The sequence below is a fragment of the Sorex fumeus genome, unplaced genomic scaffold (assembly GCF_029834395.1).
Source record: "Sorex fumeus unplaced genomic scaffold, SorFum_2.1 ptg000047l, whole genome shotgun sequence".
Classification (NCBI taxonomy): domain Eukaryota; kingdom Metazoa; phylum Chordata; class Mammalia; order Eulipotyphla; family Soricidae; genus Sorex; species Sorex fumeus.
The window spans coordinates 50,647,549-50,670,020 of record NW_026606104.1 but is presented as its reverse complement, the minus strand read 5'-3'; the positions used below and the strand labels follow the sequence as shown (position 1 = coordinate 50,670,020).

The 22,472-nt window shown below is 41.1% G+C and overlaps 1 protein-coding gene across 3 annotated transcripts in view; it reads left to right on the top strand.

The window, feature by feature from the left end:
* KIAA0319L (KIAA0319 like) overlaps positions 1-22,472 on the top strand; it is a 120,195-nt gene that overhangs the window by 72,080 nt on the left and 25,643 nt on the right. For 2 of the 3 annotated variants that reach the window (XM_056123035.1, XM_056123036.1), the window contains exons 4-9: positions 1,155-1,389; positions 8,152-8,253; positions 12,677-12,774; positions 15,126-15,213; positions 17,510-17,602; positions 19,995-20,127. In XM_056123035.1, coding sequence (XP_055979010.1) covers positions 1,155-1,389; positions 8,152-8,253; positions 12,677-12,774; positions 15,126-15,213; positions 17,510-17,602; positions 19,995-20,127 — 749 coding nt within the window. Of the gene's footprint in view, positions 1-1,154; positions 1,390-8,151; positions 8,254-12,676; positions 12,775-15,125; positions 15,214-17,509; positions 17,603-19,994; positions 20,128-22,472 lie in introns of those variants that run through there. The other variant, XM_056123037.1, reaches the window with a different exon arrangement.

Below are 22,472 nucleotides of genomic sequence, written 5' to 3'. Positions count from 1 at the left end.
GCTCTCCTTATGGTATATATACTTGTAAAAAGTCCTTTTACTTCACTCTTAAAACGTATGCAGTTTATACTGTACCTTTTGAGTTGATTCTTTAAAAACATTTATTCCTCTATCCTTGTTTGATAATTCATTATTTGTCATTTGGAAAATGCAGTATCTTCCTAACTACTATTCTCGTTGTCTTATTTCTTCAACCCATACACTACACAGCACATAAACTGATCTATTTAGAACAGAAAACTGAGCCTGGGAGATGGCTCAAAGGGCTGGAGCACATGCTTTGCGTGTGGGAGTCCTGGGTTCAGTCTCTAACACCACAGTGATCTCTGCATACTGCCAGGTGTAGCCCCAAAACTTAAAAACAAACCAGAATCACCTGGAAAACCAAACTTTTCATTTTTTTCTGCATATAGTTTTTTATTTGTGTTTTGGGCCACACCTGGAAGTGCTTAGGATTTACTTCTTGCTCTATACTCAGAGATCACTCCTGATGGGGTTCAGGAGACCATACAGTGTGCTGGGGATCAAACCCCAGTTGGCTGTGTGCAAGGCAAGTGCTCTGCCTACTCTTCTGTCTCTCTGGCCCTTGTTACTGCTTTTTAGGTTTTTTGTGTTCAGGGCTTACTCCTGGATATTCACTGAGGGATCACTCCTGGCAGTGCCAGGGGGACCATATGGGGTTCCAGGATCACTGAGTGCAAAGCAAGCATCCTATCCACTCTGTCCCTGTTACTGCTTTTCATTTATTTATTTATTTATTTATTTATTTATTGCTTTTTGGGTCACACCTGGTGATGCACAGGAGTTACTCCTGGTTCATGCACTCAGGAATTATTCCTGGCGGTGCTCAGGGGACCATATGGGATGCTGGGAATCGAACCCGGGTCGGCCACGTGCAAGGCAGACGCCCTACCCGCTGTGCTATTCCTCCAGCCCCTGTTACTGCTTTGTTAAAGTGAAGTTCTTTTGCATAGGAAAAAAGACTAGGAAGATTTATATCAACATTTTAATTCCAGTTTTGGGTGGTGAAATATGTATTTCTGATAGTTTTGCATGTTTCAAAAAATCAATGTGTGATTATTTCATGAGATATACAATTTAAAAAAACTATAACTTTTGCTTACTCAAATGAACTTGCACATTACATTTTTTAGGTTCACAAGGCAGTTACAGTTTCTAGTTCCTTCACTACACTACTGCCTGCAGAAACTTCTGTTTGGTTAAAGAATGTATCACTCCAACCTGTCATATCAGAGGATCCTGGTGCTGTACCCAGCACTCAGCAAATGAGGAACCCCAGGAACAACACTACTTCTCTACCAATGGCTCCCTCCTACAGTTATGCTACCTCCGCTCCCGAAACTTCTTTCCAGAGCACCTCAGCACCAGGTGAGGCTCTTTGCTTCTGCCTTTGTAGATAGTTGCAAAGTAGAGCACTTGATCAAAAGTTTAGGTAGGCATGAATTGAAACTAGAAGTTAGAAACAACTACCGCCTCTCAAAATCCCTATAAGCTTTAGTACTTAAAAGCTCTATCTGTTTCGCAAAATACCCCAACTTATGGGAATTATCAGACTCCCTTTCCCACAGTGGAATCTTCCACTGTTCCTGGCACTTAAAGTGACAAGATTCAGTTGTGTTCAAGAAATCTAGCAAGCAGAGATTCCCTGAGAAGGAAGAGTTATATTTCTGGGGCTGGAGCAATAATACAGTGGGTCAGATATTTGCCCTGCACATGGCTAACCCAGCTTTGATTCATGAAACCCAATATAATCTACCAGGAGTGATTCCTGAGCTCAGAACTAGGAGTAAGCTGTGAGCTCCACTGGGTATGACCTTAAAACGAAAACACACAAAAATGAAAGAGTTGTATCTCTCTGTTACCTTCTACGAGGTTGACTGTTGGTCAGATACTTATTTCTCTCGTTTAGACAGCATGTTTATTTAATGAAAATAAATTAAAATTTCACTTCTAACTTAGTTCTATACACAGGTTACTTAATTTTTCCTTGGTTGGGGAGTTTCCTTTTCTTTCTCTTCTACTTTCCAGTAAATATTTCTGGGTTTGTTTTGTTTGTTTTGTTTTTGTTTTGGGCCACACCCGGCAATGTTTAGGGCTTACCCTGAATCTCCACTCAGGAATCACTCCTGGTGGTGCTTGGGTGACCTTTTGGGACACCAGGAATCAAACCCGGGTTGGCTGCATGCAAGGAAAGCACCCTACCTGCTGTACTATTGCTCCAGCCCTTAAACCTTACTATTTTTAAAAAAATTTTAAAAAATTTATAACCACACCTGATGGTGCACAGGTACTAACCACAGCTTGAGAGTTGCTTCAGGTGGTGGTCAGGGGAACATATGGTACCAGGGATTCAACCCAGGACTCCTACATGAGTTCCAAACCTTTGAGCCATCTCCCTGGTCTAGCATCTTTGCTTTCTGCTTTTTTGTTTTTTAATCTATTTATTGGATGTTTTTGTGGTGCTGGGTATTTAACCCAAGGTCTCATAGTGTAAGACATGTGCTTCACTGCTGAGCTGTATTCCCAGTCTCAGCATATTTATTATTATTTTTGTTTGGGGGCCACACCAAAGGTACTTGGGAACAACTCCTGGCTTGGTGCTTGGGGTTGCTCCTGGTGGTACTTTCTTGGATGCTTTGCTGAGGATCTAACCCACTGCTGTAGCATAAAAAGCATGCACTCCCAACATTCGTAGTTGTTTCCTAGCCCAGCATCTTTACTTTTTCATCTTAATTTTTTGGTAAATTTTGGGGCCACAGTCATGTTCTGGGGGTTCCCCAATCATCTCAGTGCTGGTAATTGAACCTAGACCTCCTGTATATAAAACACATGCTCAGTCCATTGGACTATTTCTCCAGCCTTTATGTTTATTTAAAAATTTAAAAAATGTTTGTTGTATATTTGGGGGGTCATACCAGCTATGTTCAGGTTGTTTTTTTTTTTAATGTATGAGTACTGCTATTTATTTTGCGACTGACTAAACTGACTGGAGCAGGCATGAACTCCACATTATTTTTTTTAAGTTTTTTTAATTGAATATTCATGAAATAGACCATTACAAAGCTGTTCATAATTGGGTTTTAGTCATACAATGATCCAGCACCCATCCCTCTACCAGTGTACATTTCCAATCACCAATGTCCCGTTTCCCTCCCACCATCCCCTAACACCCCACCCTCTATCCCCAGCCTCCTTCTATGGGAGGCATTTTCCTTCTTTTGCTTTTGTTCATTATGGTTTGCAGTACAAGTGCTAAGCTTAGGTCATGGTGTTTGTTCAGGGCATTCAGTATCTTTATCAGGATGATAAGGCTGGAGTAGCTTTTTAAGTGGGTGGCAGCTTTGGGGTGTTCAGGGGGAAATACAGGGAGGTGTAGCCCATCCCGACCCTGAAATGGCTGCCAGGCGCTCTGCTTGAGTGGGCCCCAGGCTGACCCACCCCTCTTAGATTTACCCTGGTCTGTTTAGCCTTGCGTGGGTTTGAGATTGACTGTGACTTGATCTCTTTTGAGATTTATTTATGGGTCTGTGAAGCAAGGTCAGTAGAAGAGCTTATATTGTGAGAGTGCAGTGTTCTCAAGAAAACACTCCTGGCCATCATATGTGGTGGTGAGGATCTAATCAGGTCACAGCACATACAAGTCAAGTGTATTACCCTCTGTACCATCTCTCTGACCCTCTCCATCTTGTGTGAGATTTGTTTTTGTTCTTGTTTTGGTTTTTTGTTTTGGAACACACTAGGTCTAAAAGTACTCAGGGCTTATTCCTGGTTCTGCATTCAAGGATCACTGCTGGTGGTGTGGTGGTGCTTGGAGAACCATATGTTGTTCCAGGGATCGAACCCTGGTCAACTGCATGCAAGACAAGTACATTATCCACTGCACTATTTCTCCAGCCCCTACATACTATTGTCATAACAAATATGTACTTCATGAGTGCAATTGTAAGACATTAGGAAGTTAATTAGGGAAATAAAACTGATTTTCAACTCCTGAAGTTCAACAAAGTGAAGCAAAATCAGTGAAAAAAATTTTTGTCAATTTTTTTAAAATTTCCTATGGTCTCTTTTGGTGGTAAAGTAATTTTTGTAGTCAAGCAAAATTACTTGTAGTTTATGGTGTGATTGTGAGGGGTTTGTATTACTTGCACTATGTGTCCACTGTACTCTTTTAAGTATAGTGGTTTGTTCCTTCTTTTTTTTTTTTTTAAAAAAAGTCACTTTATAACAAAGTATGAGATTAATACCCAAGAATAGCTGAGATCAGCACCAGGAGGATTACTCCATAACTTAGAGGCCAGCCGGGTATCCTAGAGGAAAGGGCTATTCAGATAGAGAAGGGAGCACCAAATAAAGGATGTTTGGAGGATCCTCCCAGGAGGGGAGATGCATGTCGAAAGTAGACTATGGACTGAACATGTTTGCCACTCAATGCCTCTTTTGCAGACCACAACACCCAAAAGGAGAGAGAGAACACAGGGGATTGCCCTGCCACAGAGACGGGGGGATGGGGGGATGGGGGTGGGAGGGATATTATCCATGGTGGTGGAAAATGGGCACTGGTGGAGGGATGGGTATCTGATCATTGTATAATTGAAACCAAAGCACAAAAAATTGTAAATCTACAACTTTAAAAAAAATAAAATAAAATAAAGGGGAAAAAAAAAAAAGAAAAAAGTCACTTTAGAGAATTCTTATTCTCTATCTCTTGGGTTATCTTGCTGAAGTTTCCATAAAGGATGGTTTAATTTCTCCCTCAGTGCAGTGTTTCCAAGCAGACAGATAAATCTCGAATTTCATATTTGTTTAGGAAGCTCTCTTCACCATCCAGTCTTGAAAAATGGCTAGAGTAACTCACAGTTAGCTTTAAGCTCTCCTACTCCCTAAGTCTCATATGAAATGAACAGTTATTGTCAGAGAAATAAGATTTATATAATCAGTGGATCTTAAGAAACTACAAACATTTTTGGTTGAAGCTATGGAGAAGTATTGCCACTGACATCTATTTGGTAGAGACAGAGATACTGCTAAATAGATTACAGTGCACATAACAATTTCGACCCACCCACCTCATAATAATAATAATAATAATAAGGCCCTCCCGTTGATCGTCGATTTGCTCGAGCGGGCCCAGTAACGTCTCCATTGGAGACTTTGTTGTTACTGTGTTTGGCATATCGAATACTCTCGGTAGCTTGCCGGGCTCTCCGAGAGGGGCGGAGGAATCGAACTCGGGTCGGCCATGTTGGCCGCGTGTAAGGCGAACACCCTACCCGCTGTGCTATCGCTCCACGTTCGCCTTACGAGCGGCCAACATGGCCGACCCGAGTTCGATTCCTCCGCCCCTCTCGGAGAGCCCGGCAAGCTACCGAGAGTATTCGATATGCCAGACACAGTAACAACAAAGTCTCCAATGGAGACGTTACTGGGCCCACTCGAGCAAATAATAATAATAATAATAATAATAATAATAATAATAATAATATTGTGTTCCAGACTTGGAGAGATAGTACAGGAGTTAAGGTGCTTGACTTGCATGCAGCTAACCTTTGTTTGATTCCCAGCACTACGTGGTCCCCTGAACGCACCAGGAATGATACCTGAGTTCAGAACCAGAAGTAAGCCCTGAGTACCACCAACTGTGGTCCAAAAAAACAAACAAAAACAAAAAACAAAAAAAGAATTTTCCAAGTAGACCATGGCTTTGGCAGCATGATCAATCAGGATTCATGGAATAGGAGGGCTGGATAGATAGCATCGCAGGTAAGGTGCATGCCTTGCAAGTAGCTGGTCAGGGTTTGAACCCCAGCATTTCATATGATCCCCTGGGCACTACCAGGAGTGATTCTGATCATCTCTGGGTATGGTCCCAAGACAAAAACAAAAAAATTAATGGAATAGAGCCAGGGAGGGATACAGGAATTAGGGTGGATGTACTCAACCTAGGTGTAAGCTCTGGAGGCCCCTGAGTGTCTGGGTGGCTTTAGTGCTATCTGCCTTTGCAGGATGTATGCAGCACCACATCCTTGGACCCTAGCACTGAACTGCCGACCCAGTTGACTGAGTATCCCAGGAGTGGCCCTTGGCATGTACCCCTGAACATTGCTTTTCCCCCATAAAAGATTTATTGGGTAATTTAAAATTTCATGCAGCCCACCCGGGTTTGATTGCTCCATCCCTCTCAGAGAGCCCGGCAAGCTACCAAGAGTATCCCACTCACACAGCAGAGCCTGGCAAGCTCCCCGTGGTGTATTCAATATGCCAAAAACAGTAACAAGTCTCACAATGGAGACGTTACTGGTGCCTGCTTGAGCAAATCGATGAACAATGGGAGGACAGTGCTACAGTGCGTTGTAATTGCTGTAGCAGCTCTGAAACTATAAAATGATTTCAAGCAAAAAAAAAGGGGGGGGGCTGGAGTGATAGCATAGCGCCTTGCACGCGGCTGACCTGGGTTCGATTCCCAGCATCCCATATGCTCCCCTGAGCACTGCCAGGAGTAATTCCTGAGTGCAGAGCCAGGAGTAACCCCTATGCATTGCTAGGTGTGACCCCAAAAGCAAAAAATAATAATAATAAAAAATAAAATGATCTCAGTGCTATTATAAACCATGATACTTCAACAAAATAATTAAAAAATATTTTTAAAGACCCTACAAAATAAGTTTTTGATTATAGATTGAAATGGAAAGAAATTAAGGCTGACCAGCATGTAACTTGCCTTTTGTGAATTTCCTGGGAATTCATGTATGTGTTATTTTAGAAAAATAGCTACATTAGTGCTGGTGGATATAGCTCGGTGGTAGAATACATGCTTTGCAAATTTGAGGCCCTGGATTTGATCCCTGGTATCACATTTTTGTCCCCCAAGACAAGTTACCAACATGAAGTTGATTCTAGAAACTATTAAAAGTATCTGTGAAAAATGCTGTATGGAGAGGACTTAGAGAAAGGTTATTGTTAAATACAATGGGGAAAAATCAGAGAGAAAGAAAGTAAAATAATAACTGTGATAAATGACCTGGAAGAGAGAGACACCTTAGAGTATTTGATACAGCTCACAGTATTTTACACAGAGGTAAAGAGTGAGGATTGAGAAACAGCTATTAGATTTGCCTGCAAGCAGTTTGTTGATATTTTTGTTTGTTTTGGGGCTACTCCCAGAGGTGTTCAGGTTTACTCCTGGCTCAGCGCTCAGGAGTTATTCCATGTGGAGTTTGGGGGACCAATAATAGTGCTGGGGATTGAACCTGAGTTGGCTGCATGCAAGGCAAGTACACTACTGTTGCAATATCACTCTCACCTAAAGCAGTTTGTTAAAAGTAGTTTGTTGATGCTCTCAAAAGATTCTTTTCAGGGTCTGAGCTCCAGCCAGTGAGTTCAAAGGCCTGATGGTCATTGCTGGGAATCTGTTCTTAGGGATTTAGCCTTGGGGATGGGGTGAACTGAATTTGCATCAAGTTTGCCAGGTATTTGTATCTGTCCAGAAGGGCTCGGACCCTTCAAATCGATTATCCTGGTGTGGGGTAACCTGACTTCTAGGAGTTGGGCAACAGGTCTTCCTTCAGCAGTAGGTGATAGTTCAGGCCCCCTCTATGAAGCTCACAGTAGAGGGAATGGGGGTGCAGGCTGTCTTAAATGGTGAATCAGGAGAGAATGCTGGTGAATAGTCTCTGGACCACAAAAACTGCAGGATAAACCTGGGAAGAAGCTCAGTGAGTCACAGACATCTCCCAAGCAAAAGTTATGAGGACCAAGATAGGGGTGCTGCTTTCCTTACCTCCGTGGACCATGTCTAGTCACCTGTTCTTTTTTGAAGTGTATTCTGGATCCTGTGACATCAGTAGCGAAGGCCCTTCCTGCTTATAGATTCTGCAGGAGCCTTTGCTTCTTTCTGTTATGCATGCAAACTAATAAGTAAAACTCTATGACTTTAAAAGAAAAGGGGAGGGGGTTCTTTTCATTGGAGAAGTGGCAACAGAATCAAACTTCAGGGAGCGTAAAAAAATAACGAGAAAAGATAGTAGCTAAATATTGTTTATATAAGAAATTTGGTCACAATTTTGTTTTAAGGAGAAAAATGAGATATTCTAAATTTAATTTCTTGTCTCTTGTATATTTTTTTGTTACCAGTTATAAAGAAATTGATAGTATCTGCTGGAGATAGTGTCCAGATTACTCTGCCTAAGAATGAAGTTCAACTAAATGCATATGTTCTCCAAGAACCACTTAAAGGTAAAAAAAAAAAGCAGTTATATTTGAATAATATTTTCATTTATAATAACATGTACAAACCGTAGTTCATTTACTTGATCTAATAATCCTGCGAAATAGGACTATTTCATACAATTATTTGTGTGATAGGAGAACTACCAATAATGTTTGATGCAAGGTCAGGTTCAAATCACAGTTCAGTCAGTCATTAACTGCTTGATTTGTTGTTGCTGTTGTTATTATTGTTACTGTTGTTGTTTTGGGGCCATAGCCAGTGGTGGTCAGTGGTTATTCCTGGTTCTGTGCTCAGGGATCAGTTTTGGTGGGGCTGTGAGGATCATATGGGAATCATACAGGTTGGTTGCATGCAAGACAAGTACCGTGACTGCTATACTATTGCTCCAGCCCCTAGTTATATAATTTAAAGCAGATTACTTAACATCATCGAGTTTCCTTTTCCCAGTAAAATGAGAATAATAATTCCTACTTACCCTTAATGGTTACTTGAGAAGCAATGTAAAAATGCCTTATAATTTCACTGTCTTTTTTCTTTTCTTTTTTTTTTTTTGCTTTTTGGGGTCACACCTGGCGATGCACAGGGGTTACTCCAGGCTCTGCACTCAGGAATTACCCCTGGCGGTGCTCAGGGAATCATATGGGATGCTGGGAATAGAACCTGGGTCAGCTGCATGCAATGCAAACGCCCTACCTGCTGTGCTATCACTCCAGCCCCTCACTGTCTTTGATACAGTTGATGTTTATTAAATGGAAGTTATATTATACCCATTTAAAAGTAGATGAAACTGTAATTCAGGTTTTGACCAATTGCTAAATAGCAGATGGAGACCTTGGAGAGAAGTTTCTAAAGACTACTCCCAAATATATTTGTCACTTATTAAAAAAAGACAGGCCTGGGGCCAGAGTGATAGTATAGCAGTTAGGGCATTTGCCTTGCATACAGCCAACAAGCGATAGCACAGTGGTAGGGCGTTTGCCTTGCATGCAGCCAACATAGCTGACCCGAGTTCGATTCCTCCACCCCGCACGGCAGAGCCTGGCAAGTTCCCCGTGACGTATTCGATATGCCAGACACAGTAACAACAAAGTCTCCAATGGAGACGTTACTGGGCCCGCTCGAGCAAATCAATGAACAACAGGAGGGCCTTTACCTTTACCTTTTTACAGCCAACCAGTGTTTTATCTTGGGCACATCAAATATGGCCCTCTGTGTCCTTCCAAGAGTGATCCCTTGGTACAGAGCCAGAAATAAGCCCTGAGCATCACCAGGTGTGGTCTAAACAACCAAAATAGAAAAAATACAAGTCCAGTATGGTCCCCTGGGCACCGCCAGGGGTAATTCCTGAGTGTAGAGCCAGATTACACAAAATTTTAATCTATAAATTGTAGGACTGTAGCACTGTCCTCCTGTTGTTCATCGATTTGTTCGAGCGGGCCCAGTAACGTCTCTACTGTGAGATTTGTTGATACTGTGTTTGGCATATCGAGTATGTCACGGGGAGCTTGCCAGGCTTTGCTGTGAGGGCAAGATACTCTCGGTAGCTTGCTGGGCTCTCCGAGGGGGGCGGAGGAATCAAACCGGCTCGGCCAGGCAGGTCACATGCATGGCAAATGCCCTACCGCTGTGCTATCGCTCCAGCCCATCTATAAATTATTTGATGATTAATTCATTACTTAAGACTTCTCTAATATGAGCATCCCTTTCACCTTTGAATGTGTTACTGTAGAAATTTTTACTTATAAATGCATATATTTTCTTTTACAACTAGTTATGTCATGAAGGATGCTCTGATGGAAAATATTTGGTTTATGTTACTCTCATTATAAGGCTAGTAAAATGGAATGCTATATTCTATTTAGGATGGGGTTCTTCCCGTTTGGGCACATACATTTCCAATAAAAATATTCGTAATTAATGGACCTGATACCAGGTAGTATAATTTTTTGTTTGTTTTGGGCCATATCCATTGATGCTCGGGGTGTATTCCTGGCTCTGCACTAAGGGATCAGTCCTGGTGGGGCTCAGGGAACTGTATGGAGTTCAGGGGATCAAACCCAAGTCATGTGCAAGGCAAGTGCCCTACCGCCTTTACTGCTTCTCAAGCCCCCAAGTGGAGTATGTATAAAATATTAGCTTGAGTTGGAGTGAGATCGACCTTATAGTACTTGCTTTGCATGGTGAGACCCTGGCTTCACTTACAACACTACACACTACACACACACACACACAGACACACACGCACACACAAAAAGAACTTCTATAGAAAGAAATATGCAATGCCCACCCCCCCATTATTTATTTTTGCCCTGAAATTGAAGTGTCTTTATCAAACTTTGTCAACTATACACATTTTTCTGGAGGAGTTTTTTTTTCCCCTTCTCTGTTGTTAAGGTGACTGGATTTAGAGGCCTTTGAAGATTGAGGTGAAAAAAAAAACTGCCCTTTGATTTGCCATTACTTTCATATTTTTGTGAAAGTATGCTGGATTGCACTATATTTTTTGAAGGAAACCATATTTATGTATCCATTTCTGTATGAGTTAATACCATCTTATAGATCAGTTTTTCAAACAGTATCAGTTCAGAAAAAAGATTCTTTTCAGGTCTCCTCAAGTTCTTTACCCTTTATCAGATGCATGAGAGGGTTGGTTTCAAACTTGCAAAGGCTTGGGATGATATGAACCAGCTCTGTCTGCTCTTCATCCTCCTCATACATTGCTGAGGATGGAGTCTGGGCCTCCTTATGCAAAGCATGCACTCAACCTGCTGAGAACTGATGAAATAAAAGATGACCATTTTTTTTTCTCTGCTAAATATTTGAGATTTCCGGTGTTTCCCCCTTTTAGCTATTGACTTTGAATTGGTAACTTAAACTAAGCTTTTCAACCAGATCCAACCTTTTTCTACATAGAAACACATTTTTCATTCCCCCTATCCCCAAATTTAAGATCACGTTTACCTAGGAGGGTTTTTATACTTGCCATATACAGTCATATAGTCTGAACTACAAATGCAGACCATTTAAATGCTTCATTTGATCTTAGTTAATTTCAGTGGGGCCTGTTTTAAATGGACCGTCCCCACCATCTTCTGCAATGTGTTATTTAGCTCAGCAGGAATGAAGTAGCTCTTTTAACTCACCAGGGTGTGATGACCTCAGTGAAACTAGCATTGTTAGCACTCTCTAAAAAGCTATTTTTGAACCATGTTATTTAGAAGTCATTGCTGTTCTTTGTTGCAAAAGAAGTTTTGCAAGAAAAATGCCCTTTGTTCCCCATGAGTTCATCTATAGGGTTAGTGAGGCATGTACTTTTCACTGGGATACCACATAATGTACTATTAGGTATTTCTGGGGGAGGCCTGCGGGGCGGAAGGTGTGTATGGAGTAGGGATGAGCATTTCTGGAAGAGAGTTGAAAAAGCCCCCACTGTACTGTAGCTGAGTAAACAAAATCCATCCTTTGAACAGAATGTTTTTTCCTTTAGGCTTTGAGGTAAAAATCTCATGTGTGTGTCTGTGTGTGTGTGTGTGTGTGTGTGTGTGTGTGTGTGTGTGTGTGTTGAGATGAAATCTTAAGGATTGAAGGCAACTTACTAACTGTATTGCAAACCATAACACCCAAAAGGAGAGAGAGAATAAAAGGAATGTGCCTGCCACAGAGGCAGTGCGGGGGATGGGGTGGGGTGGCGGGAGGGATACTGGGAACATTGGTGGTAGAGAATAAGCACTGGTGAGGGATGGGTACTCGATCATTGTGTGACTGAAACATAATCATGAAAATTTGTAAGTCTGTAACTGTGTCTCACAGTGATTCATTTAAAAAAAAAAAAAGACTAAATGCCTTGCATGCATCAGATCCTGAGCTTGATCCCAAGAACAAAACAAAACACAACAAAACTAAATCTAAGGCTTTGTCAAGATTTAGAATATACTTGTTATGGTAGATTGTGACTGCCCTCATTATGTGTAGGTGTGTGTGGAGTAGGAATGAACATTTCTGAAAGAGAATTGAAGAAGCCCCAACTGTAACTGAGTAAACAGAATCCATCCTTTGAACAGAATGTTTTTCCCTTTAGGCTTTGAGGTAAAAATCTCTCTCTCTCTCTCTCTCTCTCTCTCTCTCTCTCTCTCTCTCTCTCCCCCCCTCCCCTCATCTCTCTCTCTCTCCCCTCACTCTCCCCCTCTCGATCCTCTCTCTCTCTCTCTTTCTTTCTCTCTCTTTCTCTCTCTCTCATGAAATCATAAAGACTGAATGCCTTGCATACATCAGATCCTGAGCTCGATCCTCAGTACAAAACAAAACACAATAAAACTAAATCTAAGGCTTTGTCAGGATTTAGAATATATTTGTTATGGTAGATTGTGTGGCTGCCCTCATTATGTGTAGGTGTGTATTTTCATGATTTTTGTAACTGCCCTTCTATAGGAGAAAACTACACCTACAACTGGCAGCTGATTACGCATCCTAAAGACTACAGTGGAGAAATGGAAGGGAAATATACCCAGTTCCTCAAACTATCCAAGGTGAATTTCTGTAATTTCCGGGGTTGGTATAGAGATGTTGATCATTTTCTAAAATGTATATCCCCAGCATCCCATGTGGAACTGAGCTGCAGTCAGTTGAAGCCATAGTAATAAACACATCTGATATTCCAAGCAGTGTGTATAGAGTGAAGAAATAAATGATTTGTAATTGGAATTCTGGATAATATAGTAATTAAAGATATGAAGGGAAGAGAAATATGGAGTGAACAGAGAAGTAAAAGGTAGAGAAAGAACAGCAAGCAGGAACTGATGGTTAGAAATACTACATGTGGCAGAGCCAGAGTGATAGGACAGCGGTTACAGCGTTTGCCTTGCAATGCAGCTGAGCAATGCGGCTGATCTGGATTCGGTCCCTGGCACCCCATATGGCCTCAGAGCCCAGGCGGGAGACCTGGTGTGATGGGGTTGAGATCTGAGGTCGGGTAAACCATACACATGGAATTTGATCATGGCTGATTGTAAAGTTGGGCACTATGAATAACTTTGTAAATTACAGTACCTCAATTAAAAAAATATTTAAAAAATAATACATGTGGCAGGACCAGAGTGATAGAGTGAAGGTAGGGTGTTTGCCTTGCACACATCCGATCCGGGTTTGATCCTCAACATCCCATATGGTCCCCCAGCACTGGCAAGAGAAATTCCTGAGTGCAGAGCCAGGAGTAACGCCTGAGCATAGCTGGGTGTGACCCAAAAAGACACAAAAAGAAAAAAAGTACAGGTGGTTTGAGGCTGTACAGATAAGTACATCCGGTAGGACACTTGCCTTGCACTCAGCCCACCTGTGTTTGTATACCCGGCATCCTGTATGGTCCCTGAAGCACTGCCAGAAATAATTCCTGAATACAGCCATGAATATCCCTGAACATCACCAAGTGTGGCCCAAAAAAACAAAGCAAAACATTATACGTGGTCAGTTACCATTTAAAAAAACATTTTCAAAAAAGAAAATTAAAAACCACACAAGCAAAATAAAACCATTTTCCTGTAAAAATTTTTCATCATAGTATGAGTTGGAACATTAAAATTTTGGAGACAATGTCAGGAAGATAATTCAAAGGACTGGACTGCCTGGTTTGCATACCAGAGCTATGGATTTCAAACCCTGGTACTTCTTGGTCCATAAGCATTGATGGAAGAAACACCCAAGCACTGCCCATTGTGGCACAAAAACTGAGGGGGGAAAATTCAACCATAATACCTATTGATATGTGGAATATTTAGGTGAATCATGCACTTTTGTTCATATAGTGTTTTGCAGCTGCTAAAAATAACTTTCAAAAAGAGTATTGTGTGGACTGGAGCATTACTACAGAGGGTAGGGCACTTACTTTGCAGGTGACCAACCTGGGTTTGATTCTCTGCATCTCATATGAGTCCCCCAAGCACCATCAGGAGTGATCTCAGAGCAAAGAGCCAGGAGTAAGCCCTAAGCACTGCCAGGTGTGCCCCCTCCCCCCAAAAAAAGGTATTGTAATGAAGAAATGTTCATGGCAAATCAACAGAACAATGAAAAGTTTGAAATAGTCATTGTTTTCAGCTAGAATTGGAAAACCATTGAAAGCTGAGCTCTTTGGAACTAGGGCTGTAGCTTAATGAGGATGCATGTTTTGCATGTATGAGACTCTGGATTCTATCTGTAGAACACCCATCTCCCACTCAAAAATGAAGAAATAGGTATTCCATGAAGGTAGGGAGTACCTTTATCTTTAAAGTTGAATCTTAGCACAATTACTTGTACATGATTTTTCTCAGTAAATGTCTGTTGAACAAAAAGAATGGTTTAAAATGATTGTTGGTATGTTATCAAGGATTGGAAGAAATAAGAAAAATATGATTAATTGATATATTAAGTAGTGGCATTGTGGGTGATTATTTTTTATATTATGTTCATACAGTTAGTGGAAATCAGGAGGGAAAAATATACAGATATTTGGGAACTGTTTGGTATTTTACAAAATGTTTTTCTTTGCAGAGATGATTGTTTTAATTTCATGTTCTGTAAAGTAGGATAGTTGGGGCCTTAATGTTCTTCTGAAAGGAAAATGGGAGTACAGAGAGATTGAAATTCTCTCTGTTGTTCTGGAGTCAGTAATAAGATTCACATTAAAAACTATATATGTATATAGATCTATATTTATATGCACATACATATTTAATGTATACTTCATTATTTCATCTCTTCTGCTAGTTTACCTTTTTCCATTTAGCAAACAGAATAAGCTTCAGTCAGTACAAGACTCAATGTAGGAAAGTTCAGGGATATGTTATTTTTAATATAATTGTTTGATCTTTGTGGTTGTCTAAAACATCCTCTCTCATTTCTGCAGCTCACTCCAGGACTGTATGAATTCAAAGTGATTGTAAATGGTCAAAATGCCCATGGGGAGGGCTTTGTAAATGTAACAGTCAAACCAGGTATGTATTTCCACCAACTAGCTTTGTCTCCCATTTCTCTCTGTGTGAAATTCCCAGGGAGATGGAGCTGTAACTTTAGGGTTTTAAAATTCCCTTTCTGCAGGCCAGAGAGATAGTAGATACAGCAGGTAGAGTGTTTGCCTTGCACTTGGCTGACCTGAGTTTGAGCCCTGGCATTCCATGTGGTCCCCCCAAGGCTACCAGGAGTGATCCCTGATTGCAGAGTCAGGAGTAAGCTCTGAACATCACTAGGTATGGCCTAAAAAACAAAACAAAAACCTGTTGAACCTCTGGCCCAGAAAGGGAATTTTCTGTTAGTTTGTTTCAGAGCCATATCCAGGAGGGCTCTGTGCTTACTCCGGGCTCTGTGCTCAGGGATCACTCCTGGCAGACTCAGGGGACCAGAAGGGGTCCCAGGGATGGAACTCAGGTCATCCACATGCAAAGCAAACAACTTACCTGCTTATTATTGCTCCAGCCCCTCTAGTTCAACAGTTTGAGCACATGTATTGCATGTAGGAGGCTCTGGTTCAATCCCTGGCACCAGGTGGTTTCCAAGCACTACCAAGAGCAACCCCCATTCACATAATCCATAATCAGGTATAGGTCCTGAGCATCACCAGGCGTGTCCCCAAAACAAAAAAATTTAAATAATTTAAAAGTGGAGAGACAGTACAGGGATAAGGTGCTTCCCTTGTACACAGCTGACTGGGTTCAGTCTCTGGCATTACATGTGGTTCCCAGAGCCCTACCAGGAATGACCCCTGTGTATAGTGCCAGAAGTTAGCCCTAAGTACTTCTGGTGTGGCCCAAAATGAAAATAATAATAAGATGATAAATTTTTAAATTCCATTTTTGGGCCAGAGAGAGCTCAACAGACTGGAGCACATGCTTTACATACAGGAGTCTGGATCACAGCACCACATAGTGTCCTAAGCTGCAATGGGAGTGATCCTCAAGCACAGAGCTGAGAGCACTGTTGGATGTGCCCCCCTCCCCAAAAAAAAAAACCCAAAAGCCAAAATAAAATTCTCATTTAAAAAATGTATTTACTAATGTATTATTAATATATCTACTAGTTTCTCTACTAGTTTTTTTTCTTTTTTTTTTTCCCTTTTGGGTCATACCCGGCGATGCACAGGGGTTACTCCTGGCTCTGCACTCAGGAATTGCCCCTGGCGGTGCTCAGGGGACCATATGGGATGCTGGGAATCGAACCCGGGTCGGCCATGTGCAAGGCAAACACCCTACGCGCTGTGCTATCACTCCAGCCCCTTCTCTACTAGTTCTGTGTTGTGAAAGATAAAGGTGGCAAAGTATATACTTTGGTCTTGGTTGGAACACTTGGCTCAGCAGGGAAATATCATGGCCCATATCATGTTATGGTCTTAGCAATAGATTATGCCCCTGAGAATTACTTAATTCCAAGTGGGTCATGCTGAGAGAGAGAATCCAGTGTTGTAATTAAGGGACAGAAGGCCAGGAGACTAAGAGTACGCAGGCAAATAAGCCAAGTGACGCGCCTTTTCTATTTTAGTAAAATGCGTGTCTTTGCACAGAGTTCATTTAAACCCTGTGAGTTCTCATTCATCTTGAGTCCTACTTTTCTTTCAAGTGATCCACCATTGGCAGATGACATTGAAAATAGCACAGTATCTTGTTGTACATATTCAGAAAACTGGAGGGAGTTGATAATTAGCATACATTGTCACAGTTTCTTAATGTTGTTTTTTGTCTTTGTTGATAGGTTTTTTTTTCTCTTCCATTTAATTTTGTACTTTGGGTAATCCTTTCACCTTAAAGTGTGCTCAGCTTAAAGACTTTCTCAAAGAAAAGACCCTGGGTTGGAGTGCACAGTCATTCAGGTGAACCAGAGTGATTTGTGAACTTTCCATCATTCAGGCCTAGTCATCTCTCACAGATCAGGATGCTTGAGAAATCACAGTTAGCTTTTTAACACAGTTTATACCAAGGGACAACTTGCTTGACAAGGCAAGATTTAAGAAATCTTATTTTACAATCTTATGTCTGTGTTTAGTCAACTAGCTGCTATAGTTTTTTCAATGAACTTGCTAGCACATACGTGTTGAGAGATTGAACAGGGATGGGTTAGAAGAGGCCTTTTCACTAATGTCTTATATTAGAATGACTACCTTGTCTTGTGACTTCCTCATGTGGTAATGCTCCAACCTTAGATTATGTGATGGAAACTGATTTATAATTCACAGATATGCCCTGTTCCTCCTATAATTTACAAATTCCTTCTTCTAATTTCTTTTGGGTTTTTATCTTGTAGAGCCCCGTAAAAATAGGCCTCCTGTAGCCATTGTGTCCCCACAGTTCCAGGAGATTGCTCTGCCAATCACGTCTACAGTCATTGACGGCAGCCGTGAGTACATGTCAAGGCATTATATTGTGGAAAAACATCGACTGTTACTGTTAGAAAACTCTGATGGTTTAGGCAGCTGTGTGGACATTCTCTTCAGGCCAATTTTCTTGACCATGTTACATCAGAAGACCAGTTATCTGAAGTAAATGACTAAAAGTAAAAAACCTGATAGGCTCTTGTTAAAATCCCCCATGTGGCTTGTTGAAGTAATACATCATCTCTGAAACGTTAAATTGGATTATGCATATATTTAGCATTATTTTAGTTTAACTTGTTAGTTGTCAGATTTTCCTAGATGAAGTTGTAGTGCTTAGTTGTGGAAGTAAAGCTTTTGCCTATCTTGGCAAGATTAATAACTGAGCAATTTGATCATGCAGCTCTTACCAGCCATTGTTCTCGAACAAGATTTTGTTAGCCTTCTCCTGGAGAGAACTACAGAATGCACTCTACACCCCTGCCTGGGCTCTTAACACATTACCCTCAGGGTAGTGGCACCAATAGGTGACCTGAGTAGATTTTAGGGTCTCTACCATTGATCCTGCTACAGAAGAACAGAAGGTTCAGGCTTATTCTTCTAAAAGTATTTGTATGGTTTCTTTTGAGACCAATTAAAGCCCAATTGATAGTCTTGGCACCAAATAATGGGTTTTGGCAATCACTGCTTTAGCAAAGGAATCTCTACCAGAGTTAAGCACTTCTTGTAGATGGTTCTAATATGAAGAGGAGGCTAGAAGAATAGCAGTAGAATGGTAAGAGAACAGGAAGAAGCACTTGTGAGACTGGTAGAAAGGTACTATTTTACTTTATAGTACATAGTTCAATTTTATCTTATATTTTTGAATAGGTTAAAATTAAATACTATATACAAGTGTATAGTGAAATGAAGCACTATTATTCTTTTCCCCCAACTATCCACTTTTCCTCTAGATTACCAGTAGTATTTTTTCAGAGATATTTTGTGGATATATAAGGAAACACATAATTTTTTTTTTTTTCTCGGAGAGCCCGGCAAGCTACCAAGAGTATTCAATATGCCAGACACAGTAACAACAAAGTCTCCAATGGAGACGTTACTGGGCCCGCTCGAGCAAATCGACGATCAACGGGAGGGCCTTTACCTTTTTATCTTTTTTTTTGCTTTGGGTCACACCAGGCGATGCACAGGGATTACTCCTGGCTCTGCACTCAGGAGTTACTCCTGGTGGTGCTCCGGGGACCATATGGGATGCTGGGAATCGAACCCAGGTTGGCCGCGTGCAAGGCAAGCGCCCTACCTGCTATGCTATCTCTCCAGCCCCGGAAACACATAATTTTTATTCCCCTTGTTTATACAAACGATAGCACATTATGCACACTATTTTATTGGAGACTTCTATATGTTGGATAATTTTTCTGAGTCAGTGCATGAAATAGGTTTTTTTTTATTTAATACATATCCTTCTATTGTATGGAGGCATAATTTCATTGTATGCATACATGTTTTACTTAGTATATATTAATGACCACTTACATTATTTGAGGCCTTTTGGTATTACAAACAATGGCTACCATATTTTCTAAGCATGCCATTTAACATGTGTCTATCTCTAGATAAATTCCCAGAAGTAAAGTTGCAGGTGCAAAGGTAAATTTCTGGCAAGTTTTTCTTTATGGAGATGATATCAGTTTATGCTTCCAAGGATGAATTTTGAGAAGACATCTTTCTTACATCTTTATTTATTTATTTGTTTGTTTTTGGAGTCATACCCAGTGGTGCTCAGGGCTTTCTCCTGGCACTACATTCAGGGTTCACTCCTGGTAGGACTTGGGGGACCAAATGAGATGCCAGGAATTGAACCCAGATTGGCCTCACTTAAGACAAGTGCCCTACTTGTTGTATTATCACTCTTGCCCCTTTCTATATCTTTACCTCTATTATGTGTTATGAAATTTTGACATATTAATTCCTCAAACCCATTTAACATGTTTAAAAAATGGTGTCTCAGGGCCAGAGAGTGAGTAGAGGTTAAGGTTCTTGCCTTACACTTGGCCAATTCTGGTTTCATCCCCCTGAACACTTCCAGGAGTTATCCCTATGCATAGAGCCAGGAGTGAGACCTGAGCACCTCCAGGTTTGGCCACCAAACAATTTTTTTTTTAATTTTTCTCATTTTATACAGTAGCAATTTAACCAGAGGTTGTTTGTTAGAATCCTTGAAAAACTACACAGGGGTCTGTTCTCAGGCAGAATAACCCAATATTTCTAGGGAAGAAATACTCTTGGGAAATAGTGTATAATTTCATGAAATTTTCCTAACTCAAATCTTTGAATAGTTGCCCTGGTTTGTATAAACTGGCTATGTACTGAGACCCAACAATCTCGTGTTCTAACTATTATTTCTTTATGGTCAAGAAAGCACCGATGATGATAAAATCGTCCAGTATCATTGGGAAGAACTTAAGGGACCTCTGAGAGAAGAGAAGATTTCTGGAGATACACCCATATTAAAATTGAGTAAGCTCGTCCCTGGGAACTACACTTTCAGGTAAATTAGGATCCAATTTCCTATATGCTATAGGCCAGGGCCAGAGAGATAGTATAGAGGTTAAGGCGTTTGCCTTCCATGTTGCTAACCCAGGTTCAATCCCCGGCACCCTCCATAGTTCCTGGCACTTGGAAGACTAATCCCTGAACTCAGAGCCAGGAGTAAGCCCTTAGTACAGCCAGGTGTGGCCCTAAAACAAAACACACCAAAACAAAGAAACCTCTAAAGGAGCCAGGGCAATAGTCCAGTGGGGAGAGCATTTGCATTGCATGCGGCTGACCCGGGTTCAATATCCAGCATCCCATATGGTCCGCCAAGTACCATCAGGAGTAATTCCTGAGTGCAGAGCCAAGAGTAACCCCTCAGCAAGGGCTGGAGTGATAGCACAGCAGGTAGGGCGTTTGTCTTGCAGGCAGCCGACCTGGGTTCGATTCCCAGCATCCCATATGGTACCCTGAGCATGCCAGGAGTAATTCCTGAGTTCATGAGCCAGGAGTAACCCCTGTGCATCGTTTTTTGGGCGTGACCCAAAAAGAAAAAAAAAAACCCTGAAAAAACAAATATGCCATAGGCCATTCCCCCAACTCTTACACCTACATTATTTATTTATTTATTTATTTATTTATTTATATGGGATGCTGGGAATCGAACCCGGGTCGGCCGCGTGCAAGGCAAACGCCCTACCCACTGTGCTATCACTCCAGCCCCACATCTACATTATTTTAGACGCGGGGAGGCGGGTAGTTGTATGGACTTTTGGGTGAAACTCGTTGGTGTTTAGGAGCCACTTCTGTTATGATGCTCAGAGGTCATTTCTGGTGGTGTTAGGAGCCGTGTGGTGCCACAGATTGAACCCAGGCCTCCCACATGCAAAGCATGTGCTCCAGCCCATTGAACTTATCTCTTCCATACCAGTGTCTTTTCTGTTGTTTTGTTTTTGTTTTTGTTTTGTTTGGGGGTTACTCCTGGCTCTGCAGTCAGGCATCATTCCTGATGGTACTCAGGGGATCATATGGCAAGCTGGGATCAAATCCGAGTCAGCTGCATGCAAGGCAGGCACTCTACCCACTGGACTATCACTCCAGCCCTCCAGTCCTGGTTTTACATTCTCATTGGAATGACTCTAACAGATAGTCAGATTTACTCTTGAGTCAATTCATAATACAGCTTTTGGATCACTTGGTCCTCTGACCTGATGGTGATTGTGATTATTACAACAATGACATTTTAGAGCATAGGTTCTTGCATGATAGATCATGGTTTATAGCAGTTTATTCTTCTCAAGTCTTGCCTTGCACATCTCCAAAAAGTTTTATTTTAGGATTTCTGTCATTAAGAGAAAGGATCATTTCCTTTGCCCTTCTGGGAATCCTTCAAAATCTAGAGGAGCCTAGTCTCATTTTGTTTTCTCCCTTTGGAAAACGCTTTTTTATCTTATGACACCTCATAATCTTCTACTTTTAACTAGTAACTTATTTGAAAGTAACTTGTAGGATCTTTCTCTGTTGGGCCCTTTTTGGAAAATTGATGCACTGCCAGGTATGGCCCAGAAAACAAAAAGGAAAACAATTCTTATTGCTGATTTTTGAGTGGAGGGGCGTGGGTCACACCTCCTCAGTCCTCAGGAGTTGCTCCTGCACTGTGTTCAGGATACTGTATGGGGTGCCAGAAATCAGACTGGGGTCAGCACAGGCAAGGCAGATGCCTTAACCACTCTCTCTCTCCAGCCCCAGTAACTATTTTCAAACATTTATTATGTATTTAGTGCTATTGTAAATTCTTTGCAAGTGGTACCTCATGTATATATTGCATGTATGTCTCATATAACAATTATTATTATTACTCTTATTATTATTCTTTTTTTTACAGATTAGAAAATTTAAGCACAGAGAGGGTAAATAATTTGCTCAAAGTCAATAGAATGTCTGACTCCAGAGTATGAATTTCTAACTAGTGTTATTCTACAGTACTTTAGGTAGGTGGAGGCATTGTGAGCAATTTTTTTAAAAGTCTCTGTCCCTCAAAATGATGGAATCGGGTTGGGTTGATTAACACTGAGGTCCAATCTGGTGTGATGTCACTCATCTTTTTCTCTCTATATTTAAAAAACTTGAGATACTGTGACTTACAAAATTGTTCATAATTCCTTCTGTTTTTTGAGTGATTGTAGCCTCTTTTCCCAGCCTTGTGAGGTTGGTTGTGTTTAGTTCCGGAAGCCAGTAATGGTTTGAGATGATAGAGTAATGGGAAAATTGTCTTTTTACCTTCTCTCTAGATCTTGGTTTTATTCTGAAATAGGAGACATGTAGGATACGTTAAAATACAAAAATAGAGATTGGAGAGAT